This window comes from Helicoverpa armigera, chromosome 22 (assembly GCF_030705265.1).
Source record: "Helicoverpa armigera isolate CAAS_96S chromosome 22, ASM3070526v1, whole genome shotgun sequence".
Classification (NCBI taxonomy): domain Eukaryota; kingdom Metazoa; phylum Arthropoda; class Insecta; order Lepidoptera; family Noctuidae; genus Helicoverpa; species Helicoverpa armigera.
The window spans coordinates 942,794-960,208 of NC_087141.1; the positions used below are offsets into that span (position 1 = coordinate 942,794).

General features: G+C 35.5%; 2 protein-coding genes and 1 non-coding gene across 3 annotated transcripts; 1 reads left to right on the plus strand and 2 right to left on the minus strand.

The window, feature by feature from the left end:
• The first annotated feature begins 3,683 nt into the window (after positions 1-3,683).
• Trnam-cau (transfer RNA methionine (anticodon CAU)) lies at positions 3,684-3,756 on the plus strand. The gene has a single exon. It is a non-coding gene; the product is annotated as a tRNA-Met (tRNA).
• Positions 3,757-6,516: 2,760 nt separating this feature from the next.
• Positions 6,517-11,660, minus strand: LOC110371702 (facilitated trehalose transporter Tret1-2 homolog). Its single transcript, XM_064040615.1, has 3 exons — positions 11,518-11,660; positions 9,258-9,396; positions 6,517-8,987 (listed from the first exon to the last, which is right to left on the minus strand). Exons 1-3 carry the CDS (start codon positions 11,596-11,598, stop codon positions 7,708-7,710), a joined length of 1,500 nt encoding a protein of 499 aa, XP_063896685.1. The 5' UTR covers positions 11,599-11,660; the 3' UTR covers positions 6,517-7,707.
• A 588-nt stretch (positions 11,661-12,248) lies between these two features.
• On the minus strand, positions 12,249-16,414 carry LOC110371701 (facilitated trehalose transporter Tret1). The gene is made up of 3 exons (XM_049842988.2): positions 15,921-16,414; positions 14,746-14,884; positions 12,249-13,570 (listed from the first exon to the last, which is right to left on the minus strand). The coding sequence occupies exons 1-3, from the start codon at positions 16,005-16,007 to the stop codon at positions 12,249-12,251; spliced, it is 1,548 nt and encodes a 515-aa protein (XP_049698945.2). The 5' UTR covers positions 16,008-16,414.
• Between the last annotated feature and the right edge of the window lie 1,001 nt (positions 16,415-17,415).

Genomic DNA, 17,415 nt, shown 5'->3' on the forward strand with positions numbered 1-17,415 from the left:
TTTGTTGAAAAATACTGTAACGAAGACAATGAAATGGTCACCATGCAGGTCTGCCCAACTGATAGTCCTGGGTAATCGATTCCCGATAAGGTCAACATTTGTGTAATGAGCATGCTTGTTGGCTGTGGTCTAGGTGTCGTTATATGTATTTATTTATAAGTTTATATATGTAAAGTATAGTATATCAGTTGTATCAACACCCATAACACAAGCTAATAGATAGCTTTCCATGGGACTCAGTGTAAAGATGTCACGATAGTCATATTTAATGCTGATTTCTGTCTCAAATTATCAGCCTTTTTATAAGTAACCAAACTTTTCTTCAATCCTACCAATAAATTGACCATCTACCTAATAAGTATTTCGTCAACTTTATTGTGATATTTTGTGCTTTAAATTCATATCTAGGAACAAACATAGGTGGTCTACAGAGAAACTGCATGGTACTTTAAAATTTTACTATACAAAACTTCACAGCTGACAGTAAATACTTACAACATAAAACTATTTACATAGATCAATCATTACGCCAAGTACACAGAAATAAAATTGCAATTATCGAATAGAATAATGAGGCATTACATTTTTTGTTTGCGTGTGAGTATGTATGCTATTGTATAGTTTTGCTTCATCATGGTTTATCAACATAATTGTAAACAATACTCATTTACAAGTATCAAAATGCATTCTAGTATTGAACCTTCACACTTCTGTCTTCTGTTTATCTTTCCAATATTTTTAAGTGACTCCCATAAATTAACAAGTCTGTTTACAGATGAAAATTAAGATAAAAATACAGCATCTCAATCCACCCTAAGTTCGTTAGTATTCTTAATGAAAAATCGATTCAAAATGGCCGCTCGCCTAAGGTGCGATTTTTATTTTTAGGGTACTCTAAACAAAAAAAATGTCCCATTTCGTAGGGGACGCTTATCTAAGTACTTTACTTTTACGTGGGGGTAGACAGATGTTGAAATAGATGTAGTTAATTTGTAATGATGAGCGAGTATTTTTAAGTACAGTTTAATATGGTGGATGAATATTCAAGTTTTTTAACTCATGACTGTTTCAATATCAATATGTGTTGTGGTCAGTGAATAAGCCTTGACAGTTATCGACGAAATCTAGTGACTGAAAATACTTTAGTATAGCTTTTCAGTGATTTTTTTACAGTCATACTATGTCTTCTAGACCCAAACTAAGCAGAGCCTATACGATCGGAAAGTTTGTCTTTTCTTAATTATTATACACAAGAAAAACAAATACACGTGTTCATGCACACAAAGTCGAGACTTATACCACAATCCAACGTGCGATTTTTCGCGTGATAGGCAGATTTCCTAACTACTACTATACTATCTGCACTAAGCTGTATTTTAGCCAGAAAAATATACAGAACCTCCACAAAAAAAAAACGCTCACTTCCAACAATTTCCAAGAGAATCGAACTCATCCCACTGATTATGTCTTCATTTGATATTTATTTTTAATTAAGAAAAAAGGCGGTCCGCTATCATAGCTAATTATTTTGTTGGTTATCTTAGCAAATGATTTATTCACGGACTCTGCTGAGAGCCTTTTTTTATTTTGGCTTGAGGATATATAACCGAGGGTGGTTCATTAATTAAATAAGTTATTTCTGAACGATAACGGAAAAATATTGGTTAAGTTTTCAAATTAGATGCTGATATTTTCTTATTTGGGTAAAGCTATGCGTGTTTATTTTAGTTGACTAGGTCATCTGCTTGTCTTAGCTTTTTTCAGTCCTATTTGAAGACTTGTGTGATATGTAACTTTATATGTCACAGAATAGATAAATAGGAAGGATCGTAGAATCGATAAATCTCATCATCATCATCATCATCATCCTCCTGCCCTTATACCAATTTTATTTGGGGTCGGCGCAGCATGTTTTCTTCTTCCATACTCTTCTATCTGCCGTCATCTCACAAGTAAGATTCTTTCTTACCATATCTACTTTCACACAATCCATCCATCGTTTCTTTGGTCTTCCTCTTCCACTATATCCGTCCACGTTCATACTCTATTAGGAAGAATTTCCTTACTGGGAATAGTCCTTCCCAGCAAAAATACATATAACTAAAAGGTCGTGTTTGCATTTTTTTTTCGTTCAAAGATTGCTTATTTACAACATAATTTGATTAAATGATTTTGACTATTAATGATGGATGAAATATGTTATTTGTGAAACGATATGTCTGGAAAAACTATCAATTGTGACATGACGTCAGTCAGAGAAGTATGGAAGAGGAAGACATGGGGCGCCGAACACAAATCAAATATGGAAGATAGTAGGACAAAAATTATTATACCTATATGTATACCTTAGGTACCATAGGTTCAAACTACAATACTAACAGTAGTTTAGCTCCACCCTATTCATAGTTATACCCAATACGCGACTAGGCATTAATTAAAACGACAAAACAAAATAGCCGTCGACTTCAGTTGCAGTCAGAATTCACACTATTCCAATGGGAGAATTAATTAAATACTGCCACTGTTTGCAGTTGTATAATCACTGGATGTGACATGGAAAACACATTTTTTGTGCAAACAGTGTCCTGTTGATCGCAGTGATCGCAAGTGCCATTGCCATGCTATTCTTGGGTTCTATTCCTGGGTCGAGCCGATATCCTTTTGATGATTTAAGATGCCATAGAAAGCAGCCAGGAGCCTGGAAGTTAGAACATTCCCTTACGTGGTAAAGCACGATAAGCCGGTGTCTCCGAAAGCTACTAAGTAGCAGTTTTTGTTACTCATCGTTGTTTCAGGTACGGCCAATCCCAATATTCTGTTTATATGTTGTTTTGCTTACGAGAGATAGGAATATGACCTCAATTGTACGGGGCTCTTGTTAAAATCTATCATTAGAAGCAACTCAATAATGGAGACAGCGGTTAGCTAATATCATAATATAGCATACCCATGGCGTAACAGGTAGTACCTATAATCTCCGGAAGAAAAAATAAATCTGAAAAAATGTGAATTCAGCTAGACATCTAAAACATACGTATTTACCTCACAGTTGATCACATATCCATCTCTACACAAAATCTGGTGTTTTTACGATAGGTACTTTCGTTTACTTTTTACGTCATAAGTACCTACAATTCAGGCCACATCCAGCTCCCAGTCCCCATCTAGGCCGGTAGACAGTGGGGCCATAAATTGAGGTGTGCTGTCAATTGCACGCGCTCGCCAATAGTTGCGGTTCGACGCCGGCTCGTACAATGCGGTGGCCGGACAAATTTTACATGACATTTTAGTATTTTTTGTGACCCTTTTTTTCTGTATTTTTGTTTAATGAATTGTTTGGTATTTTGTTTTTCTTTTTTTTGGGGTTTTTGAATTGAGGTTTATTAATAGTCTATGACTGGTAGATAGTTATTAGATTAATTGATGAAAAAAAAATGACAAAATGATTTTTTATAAGTTTGTAAAAATGTTATAACTCAAATTATAAGCAAAATGTTATTTATTCATTATGAAATATTTTTTTAAAAAGAACAACTATAATATACTTAAAGAACAACAAATACCCGTGATAAAAACATATAAATTCATGATAACATTATTATTTTTGCAGCAAACCTACCGATAAAATATTGCAAATATTAACGCGCAAATACATATCGATAATTTCGCTCCCCACTCCCGTAGCCTCGGTAGCGCAGTAGGCAGCGCGTAAGTCTCATAATCTTAAGGTCGTGAGTTCGATCCTCACCCGGGGCATATCCTTTTTGGGTCTGTTATCTGCTTTTTTTGTTTAATTCCTTGAAACTATAAGAAAAATATTCTTTACATTACTAAAAACTAGAATATAAAAAAAACTGTTACTTACCTATAAACCTACATAGGTGGTCCCGGTCATATTAGACTAAAATAAAAACGTGGGGCCCATTACCTAACTATTGCTGTAATACTTTCTTCTAGAGGTTCTACTTACTATATTTCTACTTACTATAATCGTAACTGGAGATTTTGACAATCAATAATCAGCCGTAGCGGCTTCACCAGCGAACGCCGAGCTCACGATCTACCAAAGTATAAAGATATGCTTTGCCATAGGTAGGATTTCAGAGGGCCCCCACGTTTTTATTTTAGTCTAATATGACCGGGACCACCTATGTAGGTTTATAGGTAAGTAACAGTTTTTTTTATATTCTAGTTTTCAGTGCACGTAAGATAAAACCGTTTAACTTAAAAGTTTTTTTACCGATTTTTTATTTTCTAGTTTTTAGTATTTAATGAAAATGCCTACCGAATATTCCTCATTCTATATATGGGTCAGCAGCAGTGAGGGAGTGCCAGACTCTTACTGACTAAAAACCGTTGTGTTTCGTCGTAGGCCTTTTATGTACTAGGACAATCCCGCAGCCCAGGCAGGCCTTGGCCCTGTTGGGCCCCGCTGGGGTTGCTGACAGTATTCTACTTGAGTAGCCCTTTCATTTGATACCCATATTGAGGGGGTTGTGGAAAAAATATGTAATCCGCCATTTTGTACCGGCGGCCATCTTGGATTTATAATGTTATTGATATTAGTATATTGTATTGTCATCGGAATTAAAGGTGTGTACCAAATTTCAGATCAATCTGACAACAGCAAGGTACTTAAATTTGAATTACTAAATTTGACCCAAGAATAAATAATAAAACAAACAGGGTAAGCTAAATAAAACCGTTTAATAAAAATAGTATTTTGGTATGGTATTTGGTAATATTCTTTCTTTATAAGAAGTTGGTTCTCACCTATATTTGCATCTTGCCTACATACTTTTTTTTTTTTTTAACGACGTAAAAAATCATCAAATGACCCCTCCCGCTGCGGGTTAGCAGCGGGGAGGGAGTGTCAGACTCTTACTGACTAAAAGCCGTCGTGTTCCGTCGTAGGCCTTATGTGCTAGGGCCGCGGTACCTCTTTCGAACAACCCGCAGCCCCGGCAGGCCTTGGCCCTGCTGGGCCCCTCTGGGACCTTCTTGCCTACATACTACCTATTTCATTTGAATACATTAAAATTGAAGAATTACAATGGTAAGCATTATTTTCGAATAAAAGTCACATAAAGTTAATTAAAACTGTCAGCAATATTTAGGAACACTAAAATAACATAACAATTCCCAACCAATTTACACTGCTGACCAAAAATACCGACCAAATAAATAAAAATTAAAAGCGATAAAAATTGTTCTAAAACTGTCCTTGAACCGTGGCTCCGTTCCCATACATCCATAGTGGCATCAATCGAATTATTTAGCTCTAAATCAATTGATATGAGTCATTGTCTAAACACAATATAATTGGTGTGTGAACAATTCCATGCTATTTTATATCTGACCTAGTTAGGTTGGTCATTGGCTACTTTTCTGTGTCGTGAAGTGTAATAAAATATATCAGTTTTAAAAAGTATGACTTACTTTCAAGGTAGCTTTCAACTAATCGATTGTAGGTACTGATTTTCGTGAAATAGTGACATTAACTTGTAATGCTTGTAATAATGTGTAGGATAATATCGTTAGTTGCTAATTGCAATGAATTAAATATGTTTAGAAAAACACTTGAACACGTCAATTTTTTAAACTAGATGAGGGTGGCATTTCCTATATTCATCATCATCCTATATCCATTACCTTGAGAAGAAACGCCGAAACAATGTCAATGATTACCAAACCTTTTCTGAAACCTAGATATACATACTTACCTAATAACAATTTTCCCAAGAGAAGTATTTCGGGGCGATAGCGTGATTATACGATAGGCAAGGTACCTACTATTGCATTTACGATATGAGTAAGGATTATAGCTTACAAAGCATTATTCACGTCACGAGACTAGTCCCGGCCATGGAAGTCGACCGTAACAAAGCTCTCTCGGCATGATAAATTCATTATCATCATCAGCCTTTTTATCGTCCCACTGATGGGCATAGGCCTCCTCTAACACAGAGAAGTATTAAGTCCAATGCGGCTTGGTGATTAAAATCCTGGATTATAACTGAGGGTTTCCTCGAGAGGTCTTAATTCACCTTTTAATCAGTCATTATCAGTCATTGGTGTCCAAGATATAATATAAAGGAATCGAACCCACATACTCATACTCGAGAGGGTCCTTTACCCACAAGGCCACCTTGATACTTTACCTCCGTGATCTCACATTCCATTAGTTTTACTACAGTAAACAACAACCAAACAAACTACGTCCCAAATTCCTCTCTCAACAACAGTAAATAGCTCTGATTTACAAGTCACAACCCCATTCGGAGGCATCGATTCATTGAATAATGTCCGTGCGATCACCGCTATATTTAGACCTGGTCAATACCTCGTTGATAGCACATGATCAGCTGAATCTAATAATAGAAAATGCATCAGTGCCACGAGAGTACCGCGTGGCGGGTTTATTGATAGTGGGTATATGGGCTGTTTCGAATTCGGGAGGTTTCTGTTTGGGAATGTTTGAAGAAATCTCAAAAAGGTATAGGTTTCGAAAGTAAATTTATCATTTTTGGACTTTTATTATCTTATTTTATGTTACATTGTAAACTTAAGCTCTAAATCTAAATAGCTAGGCTACAATTTAAATATAGAAAAATAATTTTACCGCCCTTTACTTACTGGGATTATTCAAGCTTCTTAAAACTTTCACAGATTGTATAGCATCGATACAGGCAGCGTAACAAAATAAAAATATTACTATACCAAAATACTCCTTTCCTAATTTTCCATTGAGGTTATTTCTCAAAAGTATCATACCAATATATGCTTACAATTTCCTTAAAGCTTTCACATCTTTCGAACAAAGAAGCAGACCCAATTAAAATTGGTCTAACCAAGAACAGCCCATATGAAATCGATAGCGATCAACTTTAGACTCGTTATAACAATGAAGACACGCATCAAATCATAACTAACTTCTGCACAATTAGCAAACACTACATATTTCACAATACATCGGATCGTCATGTGATTTTCATTTCAAATAGTTTACAAGTCGTTCGTAGGAGTTCAATTACCAATCGCTTGTCTTGAATTGTAATTAGGTGTTTTTATTTAACCCGCGTGATCTGTTATCATCATCATCATTATAAATTGACCTATATGTATAGACCTAGTCCATTGCTGGATAAAGGATAAAATTTTCAGCTTATTGGCATTTTTAAAACCCAAAAATAGCAAAGATAAATCTTTTATTACCCAAAATATAATCATAAAATATGACACCGTTCAGTTTCTGCACATTTTCAAAAACAATTTGCAATCAAAAAATATCATTAAGAAAACATCTCGAAACTGAATTAGTGATCGCTGAGACATACCAGAAAACGACAGAAAAAAAACTGCGCTTTTCCATTTCTTAATTTCCGCTGAAACCTAATTAATAAACGGAAGAGGAATACTTCGCTTTGAAAGATAACTCGGGCATTGAACCAACGACCCGAGCGTAGATATCGCCAAAGGCTATAAATTAGGAAAAAAAATTGCTATCTACATTTTTTTCCCCCATAGTGTAAGAACAATGAATGCTGTCCCTTTAGGGGTTATGAATCCAACTTTTAATGCACTTAAGTGTAATTGGTTATGGTGAAACCCTTCGCCTATTAAAACTAGAAGTACATATACCAAGTATTTTATCTCCCCTTTCCTATTTCATGACTAGTTCCACAAAAACTTTTATAATATCTAAAACTACTGCTTTTCAGGCAAAAATTTAACTTCCTCTTGCAATGCTCGGCTTTTCTTGGTCCCTTTCATCCATTCGGCAATTTCTTGCAATGTCATATCTTTGGTTTCGGGCAAGAATTTGTAAATCAAAAACAAGAATAATGATGTTGATAATCCAAAGAATAGGAAAGCTCCGTGAGTGCCCCATGTTTTGAACAAAAATGGTGACATTTTGACTAAAGTACCTAGTAACACTTTTGAGGATAAATCCATACAGCAAGATGATAATCCTCTAGCTTCTATAGACACTAACTCACCTGTAATGGTCTGTGTCAATATTACTGGACCAAAACATAGTCCCATAGAATACCCTATTAACAAGAATATAGCAAAATAATTATTTTCCACTACAAGCGATAACTTAATTAAAAATGCATATAAAGATATCGATAACAGAAAACCGATTCCTACTAACGATGACCCGATTAGCAATTTCTTTCTTGGTAACACTTTTGCTACTAAGCATCCGATATACATACAAAATACTGTGACACCGTCTAATACTAACATAGCTGTGTAAGGAGAAATATGGTGTCCAGCTGTTATTTTACTTATAATATCTATAGCGTATACACTAAATACTACTTTACCAGAAAATATATACAAGGAATGAACCAACAGACATAAAACGAGAGGCTTATAGAACTGCCTTGATGATACTACTTTCAAATATCCAGTGATATATCCTTTTAGATCAAAGCTCTTCGATTGTGCTTCCAAATTGAGATTCTTTTGGTAATTAATCAACTTTTCTAAATCTGATTCCGATTGCTTGCTGAACCCCATCATCCATCTATGCGTGTCTGCGCATTTATCAAACCTCTGTTTAGTTGCCAGCCAAAATGGTGACTCAGGTAAGACAATTGCTATCAACAAGCCGTAGGCACTGCAAATGATTCCTACCAAGCCAATATTTCTCCAATGGAAAAATGTGCCTATAGCATTGGACATGAAAATACCCCAGAAAAGCGTAGCTGATTTCACAGTCAAGAAAAATCCTCTGTGTTTAGGAGATGTGTACTCGGTGATGATCATGACTGATACAGTGAAGTGTGATCCAGTGTTGATGCCATTTATAACTTGGCTGATGATAATTTGGTTGACTGTGACGCTCAAGTAGAAAACTACGTAGCTGACAAGATTGCTGACACAGACGAACATGAAGGTGTATTTTCGTCCGATGTGTTTCATGAAGACTGGTAGAATGAAGGTCCAAGGTAGGCCGGAGTAGACCATGATGGCAGCTAAAAAATAGAAAGAAACCGTTAAAAGTTAAGCGCACAATGCGAAACAAATCATTGACGTAATATTTAATGTGATGTTCTTTTGTTTTAACGTTTAACTCCTGCTGAAATAAAGCAAGTTTGTTGCAGTTTCTCCATATTGCTTGACATATTTATAGAACTCCTGTTTGCCCAAAGGTAGTTTTGTAATTTGTGTAACTAAATAATTATTGTAGGGAAAGGTATTTTCGTAGTTTAATTTTGGTTAGTTAAAATATTACAGATACTTACGTATCCAAGAAGCAGTTGATTCGCTGATGGCATCAAATGAATTAGCTTCTTTCCTTATCTGAGGAATAAAGACGGTGGAAGATCCGAAGGTCATGCCCATGATGAAGTAGCAGGTCCAGCCACCGCTGCTGATCATCATCTGATGTGTAAGGATAAAGATCAATAACAAGGTAGAGAGGTACTCCTCCTCCGAGCCATTTTCCTAAACTACATATGTTGGGGTCGGCTTCCAGTCTAAGATGAGAGAAGAGACGAGACGTGCTCTCAGTTATTTATTGGTTAGAAATAGAGCTTTAGCTATGAACTCTATCGGTATCTTGTACAGCATTAATGTTATTTACAAAAATTCGTTCGGATCGTTCGAAGGAGTTACCGTGGCCATGATACGATTTCCAAACTTATCCTTTTATTGTTCTGACTACAATGCTTTCACTGATTGGTAGAGAGCAAGGGAAAAAATTGTAATATTTCCAATAAAGTCAGTCCATCTTGGGCAACAGTTTATTACAGTAATGATTCAATTGAAATAATTACTTAAGTGTGCTATTAGCAAGGTGTTTTCGTATCAATGATAGGATTGTGTTTATTACAAATCAGTACTGACAAGGTTATTGTTGGGATTAATACTGATAGTATTAATGATGTTGTTTTGGCAAATAAAGTAAATGATTCTAAACGATTGTTGTAATTAATGAAACACGTGAGTGAAACACGAGAGATAACAAAAGGAAATACGTATTTGTATTATAACTGACACGCCTGTGTCTAGATGCGGCTAGAAGTAAGACTAAACAGTCAGCCAACAGTTGGCAGGATGCGATGGTTGTTTTTTTTTTAAGAAAATCATGAATATAATATAGGAGTGATAATGAAAGAAAGGAAAGGTTTTAAGTACTTTTTTTACAACTAGCACTCCTGTATCTATGTCAGAAAATAATCTAGTTATTATATGAACTTGAAACTTTAAACAGAGATAGATAGTTAAAAGACAATCATGGACTACAGGTGATGATAAGGATGCACTAGAAGTTGTTAGATGCTCGTATACTGCAGACTAAACAGTCGGCCCTCTGGTTGGCATTTAGTGAATTTAATCAATCATCTTCTAAATACCTGATCGTTGTTATCTGTGTACTACTATTCATTTCCATACTAATTTAGACCTCCAACAAACTGTCGACCGACTTCTTAGCCTGCAGGATACCCTTATTGCAAATAAAGTTTACGTCATTGCTGTAAATAATCACTTATAATACCACAAGAGCTTCAAAATTATCGGGTATTTTCCGATAGGTTCGTTGCAAACAAATGAAGGAGTCAAGTTTTTCAGGTTAAAAAATAACGAGCGCGAAGCGCGAGTGATTTTTCCTGAAAAACTTGACGACTTTATTTGTTTGCAGGGAACCTTGAGGGAAATGCCAGATATTATGAAGCTCGTGTGTATTGGGAGATTATTTTTCCGTCCCAAATGTCGGCCACAACCTGTCAGTTTGACGTAGCAACGACCAGAGAAAATATTCAAAAAATTTTCAGTATAATACCATGTAGGTTGTACCACGTGACGTCGAATGGTGCAATTCTATTGGTCGATATTTGGGTCGGAAAAATAATCAAGGTAATTAATGAAAGTATCGTATCGTTTCATCTTTAAAAAGATTGCACGGGCTTTCACGGATTAGATAATACTTACCACACGGGAAGGTGACTTGTAAGATATTGATTTTTCAGCAGCAAATCTTAGATGAATTTAAGTTAAATTCATCTAAGATTTATGGATAACCTTCTCTATTTCTAGACTACTATGTTAGCTCAAGTTTAACTAAACTATGTAATGAACAACTAAAATAATATTTCACTGGATATATAATTATGATGGTAGCAACGTTAGTTTTTCAAAAGAGGTATTCAAAACGTAGGGAAACGTAAAAATATATTTTTCCAAAATTTACTCTGCTCATACAGAAACTTAGAACTTACCGTGAGTAGTGTTAGTTAATTCAAAAATTGTGATGATATTTTTTAATACTAGTTATAGTACACAGTCATATCTATACTAATATTAAAGAGGAAAACTTTGTTTGTTTGTTTGTAATGGATAGACTCAAAAACTACTGGATCGATTTTAAATATTCTTTCACCATTAAAAAACTATATTATCTGCGAGTAAAATAGGCTATATTTTACCCCAGTGAGGGCAGTAGGTAGTAGAAAACGGCTAGTATATCATAAACTTAGAACTTATCGATAAATACATACATACCTGTCTCAGAAAATATTTCCTTTTCTCCCACTTATTTTTAGAGCCTTCATAATCTTGTTTTTCTACCTCATAACCGCCCATTTTGTACAAAATCACTGCACGAATGCAGTTGCAAAAGAATTAACACTATTATAATATGTCATTATATCTTATCATTCCAATTAATGGATAAAATGTGATTTATTTCGGCAATTCGATAAAACTGTCTATTTTTATTATTGCTTTTTGTAGGTTATCAAGTTGTGAAGGAAAATATAAAACAAGGACATAGGTGGTTTGAGTAATATACTAGCATTGTTATTATATCAGGTTAATTTATGATTTTGATTTAATTCTCATACACATTTTTTATACAATATAGTTATTTATTTCATTGTAATTTTATCATTTCAAGATCGCATCGGCTGATCGGCGTTGCACTTTTTATCTTCATTACAACTTATCATACTTGTTTGCTTATTTAACTACTAAGTATACAATCGCTAAACAATATTGAAAAAACTAACTTATCATTATTATAAAAATACTTGTAATAATATTCATTCCTCTTCGTATACCTTTTAATAAAAACAATATTGTTTGAATTTAAAGTTTAAATAATAGAGAGGAGAGGATTGTTGTAACATTTAGAGGAAAAACGTACTTTAAGCTACATCATTATATTAAAAAATAAAATCTCAGTCATTGAATAAGATTTTTTCTACTATTGATTAAACTGACTGAATTGGTTCCTAAATGGAATGGCTTATGGTTGGTTCAACTTTCCGTTCTCTGCCTTCGTGTCCGACTGGTAAAAACTTTACTTCTTCATGTAACACAGGCCTTTTAGATCCTTCCATCCACTCAGCAATTTCTTGCAAACTCTTGTCTTTAGTTTCAGGCAAATAAAGAAAAATCAAAAACAAAAATATTGAAGTACAAACACCATAGAAAAAGAATGCACCATGAGCCCCCCAAGATTTAAACATATATGGAGAAATCTTTATTACAGTACCTAAAAGTATTTTAAGACATAAGTCTATACAACAAGATGAAAGTCCCCTAGATTCTATGGAAACTAATTCCCCTGAAATAGTTTGTGTTAATATCACAGGTCCACAAGATATGCCTATTGAATAACCAACTAACAAAAATATAGCTACATAATTATTCTCTTCTAACAATGATAGTTTTATCAAAAATGCATACAGGGAAATCATGAAAAGAAACGCAATACCTACTAAAGAGGCACCTATTAATAATGTTCTCCTAGATAGTAGTTTTACAAAGAAGCAACCAATGTACATACATAAAACTGTAACGCCATCTAATATTAACATAGCTGTATAAGGTGACATTTTGTATCCTGCGGTTATTTTACTAATAATATCTAAAGCATATACACTAAACACAATTTTACCAGACAACACGTAAAGTGATTGTATTAACAAACACAGAAGTAATGGCTTATAAAATTTCTTTGACGTCATGACATTATAATACTTATTAACGATGCCATTAAGATCACGATTCTTTGAACTCTCTTTAACACTTAAGTTCTTATGGAATAAAATCAGGTTTTCTAGATCTGCTTCGGATTGTTTCTCTTCTCCTCTCAGCCATCTATGAGTCGACGAACATTTTTCAAATCGTTGTTTAGTGGCCAGCCAAAATGGAGACTCTGGTAGTATGTATGCAACTAACATACCATAGATACTGATTAAAATTCCAGCAAGACCGATATTTCTCCAATGGAAAAAGGTACCAATAGCATTGGCCATGAAGATACCCCAAAAAATCGTAGCAGATTTTATTGTTAAGAAAAATCCTCTGTGTTTAGGCGATGTGTATTCCGTGATGATCATGACTGATACAGTGAAGTGTGATCCTGTGTTGATGCCATTGATGACTAAGCTGATGACTATGTGTAAGATGGAGGCACTAAAGTAGAATAATACGAAGCTGATCAGGTTACTGATGAAGACGAAAGTGTAGGTGTATTTTCTTCCAATGTGTTTCATTGTAACTGGCAGGATGAAGACCCAGGGCAAGCCAGAGTACACCGTGATGGCAGCTGAAAATATATTAGTTAATTTATTTTTAAGAAAATACCAACTTATAAAATGGTTTGGAGTAGGTAGGTAACTAGCAGGTAGAAATTATCACAGGTGTGCTCATCGTGGGCTGAACCCCGCCGCGCCCTGATGACAGTGGTCGGGAACGACCTCTCGCTTCCCAGCGTGATTGCCGCCATGCTGGGAAGTGAGGAGGCATGGGAAGCGGTAGCCTCCTTCTGACAGGACATGTCACAGAAGGAAGCGGCGGAGCGCATGCGGGAGAACGACCCTCTCGCGGTGCCGCTTCGCAGACGAAGAAGGGGCAGAAGACGACAAACACGATGTCCGTCCCCATCCGCCCCGGGGGGTGATCAGCGGGCGACAGGCACGGGGGCGCCACCGCCTGCATCACAAGGATCAACCCCTGCGCTCCGGCCATTATAAGGACCCTTCCCTACTAGAGGGAGGTATGGGGGCCTGCCGTAGCGGGCAATCGCCGGTGGGGACTGGACGCCATAGATTCCCAGACCCCTCCACTCAGGCGAGGTCGGAGTGCCGCTGGGCCTTTTTAGTGGGTATACCGGAAACGATTTAACCGGGGAGTCCCACATACCCCTCTCCCGTCCCCCGACGGGAGGGAATGCGTAATGGCATTTTTAGCCCAGCGACAACAAAAAAAAAAAAAAAAAGGTAGAAATTATCAAATTAGGTTGTATTTATCATTTTTAAGTGGGTTCTTATTATTGTTTTATTTAAATACAGGTAATTAACTTATTTTCAACAGCTGTTTATTAAATAAATAAAAAGCAAACTAGAATTTCCTAGTCATCACGCCACGTTTAATGTCGATCAAGGCTCTTGAAACAATGTCATTATTTTCTCACACCTAGCAATTAGGTCAATCATCAATCATTTATTTTCTGATCAAGTCATTATCCATTTCCTCCGACATTTGCTCTCTGGGCGTTTCATCTGCCTAGCTTTTTCCTAACTACTTTGGGTTCAGCTTCCAGGCTAACCGAGTGCAGCTGGGTAGGTACCATTATTTTGCATGGAGCTACTGCCTCTAAACTCTTCAACCCATTTACTCCTGTAACTCAGTACACCTTGATAAAACGGGTGGTCAGACATTGCTGGCTGTATTTTAGGATTCTAAAGTACGTGTTAAACCAGAATAACATTGAATACTTACGAATCCAAGATGCCATCGATTCACTGACTGCATCATCAGAATTGGCCTCCTGTCTTATTTGAGGAATGAAGACTGTTGAGGCTCCAAAAGTCATACCCATGATAAAGTAGCAGGTCCAACCACCGCTGCTGATTAACATCTGAGAACAAAGAAACAAAATTGAGGAGGTTATTGGCACTACCAAAATATTTTTCGGCTAGTTTCCTGTGGTTTCATTTTGGTCTCTCAGATCTTTAAATCTCATCTAAAGTGATTCATTCGTTTTTGGAAAGCTAGGATGATACTAAATGTAGTTTTGTCTTGTAAAACTACATTGTATTATTTTATTACCATTTATTGGTCTTGAAATACGTTGAGAAAGTCCTCGCGATGGCATATTGTCAAACAAGGAAGGAAAAGATCATAAAATCCCATTGAATAATAAGAGTATTGACGTTGTTATTAAAAACTCTTGTAAACAAATACAGACGTCATCAAATTCAATGAACGTTTCGAAAATGGATGTTTACCTATAATATTTAGAACCTCAATAAAAGAGAAAACAATTATGGATTAAAACAATTAAAAATATTACTAAAAAGGAAACACGTGTAGATAGATCGCGTCAAGAATTTGATTTCATTGTGAAGATACAAGACAATCAAATCAAAATTTATAATAGCGGTTTCATCCGCATCCCGCAAGAACTACATCATTCCAGTGCCTGATTAACATCCTTAATAATTGTGCTACCTAAGAAATATTTTTTAAAATCAGTCAAGTAGTTCCTTCCTAATATGAGCATTCAAACAAACTCTTTCAGCTATATAATAGTACTATAGATAAAATAGAACATGTAGAAGGCAAGTCTGACTAGAAGATGAGATTTATGAACAGGAGATTGACCATGCCAAAAACATTGCAAACTTCACATGACAAATATAGTGTCATCGTAGTGACTTCATCATCATCATCAGCCTTTTTACCACCCCACTGCTGGGTGCAGGCCCCCTCTCACACAGAGAAGGATTGAGCGTTGATCAATTGGTGATTTCAGACATTACCTACTTCACCGTCTACGATGCCGATACAATAGTTAAACAATCAGTGTATCACATTATGATTCACGGGACAGTTAAGTTATTAAAGTCCTCCTTGAGATGCTTCCCTTCACCTTTGATTTTATATTCACTTACCTGTCTATAAAAATATTTCCTTTTCTCCCATCCACTTTTAGAGTATTTCTCTGAATCTTCATGTTTATTACTATTTCTTTCTTCCATTTTTCACCAAGTCACTTATCACTCTTAGAGCCGTTTCTTGAAACAGTTCGGAACTAAGTTCGATCACAGATTTATATTTTTTTGTTAATTTTCCTTATCCGTATTGTTATGTAAAGCTGGGATGCAACTGCACTCGGTAAATTGTTGTGACCCTTTAGCTGCCTTTATGCACTTCTTGTTGTATAACCGGATTTGATTAAAATCTTAGGGTCGAGTTAAGTTTTTGTATTTTTTTATTATTCCCATTTTTTATGATACGAATATTACCAGTTTTGGCAGTTAAAAACCACGTTTAAATGCGGCAAAAATGATACTGGAAAATTAGTTTTCACACATTTAACACACATTAGAGTTGTTTGGGAAATGTGAAAATTGTCGTTCCAAAAATATTTAAAGACAATGCTCAATTTGAAAAGGTAAATAAACAAGTATAATACGTATCGTATTGTTCCTATTTTTAAATACTAGTTAGATACTAATACAAAGAATTGCGAAATTTTCAAGAAACGTGGTTTAGTGACGATAATGCTATCTGCTCTAGTTGAAGAGTGAGACGAGACAAAACCAACTGCATCAGCTAATGAAAATAATTAGGACAAAAAAGGTGGTATAAATAGTGCTAACCGCGATTACTTAGAACCAGGTTAACTGATGAATAATAATCCAAAAACAATGGGCGAGTAAGATTATTAACGACAAAATTATTTTAGTTAGTGACGCACCTTGGTTGAGGTGGACAGAAAAATGTGGTAAAAAGATAATCGAACCATTTTGTGTTATTCAGAATGACACTAAACTATTTCATTTCTTTCAAATCGTAGTTAAACTAAGTACTTTAATGTCATTATTGTTCGCCGTTTACTGGTTCTTGTAGTTTTTTTTCCTCGCAGATGTTAGGTGTTATGCAGGCCATTTTTTTGTAACATTTTCGTCAAAATGTTTTATGATCTTCTACATAACTAAAGCTAGTGTTGCTGCCTTTCTTATTTAAATTCAGTTTGACCATCTTTCAACGGGAGCATTTTGTTATTATGACTACTGTCTTGTTTGATAGTACGACGATTTGGTTGCAGATGCTCCATCTTCGCTTGGCTGGAAGTAAGCCATTCACTCTTGAATTGTAGCATCTTACTCTTTTTGACTAAAACTCTTTTATATTACTTTCTACGATTATTGTTTTCCACTTACTCTTTCAAGCAAATCTACGTCCCTTGAATGCTTTACTAAATACAGACGCCTGAACCTACCAGAATCTGTCAAATGTATCCAATCGAACATTATCCTTCCTCTATTGTGATAAGGTTGAAAATCTATTGAAGAAATTTGACAGCTGTTGAGGTAGGTTGATGTGATTAACAAAATGTCTTCTATCACTATCTTAAGAAGTTGCAGTTGTTTTCGCTATGGA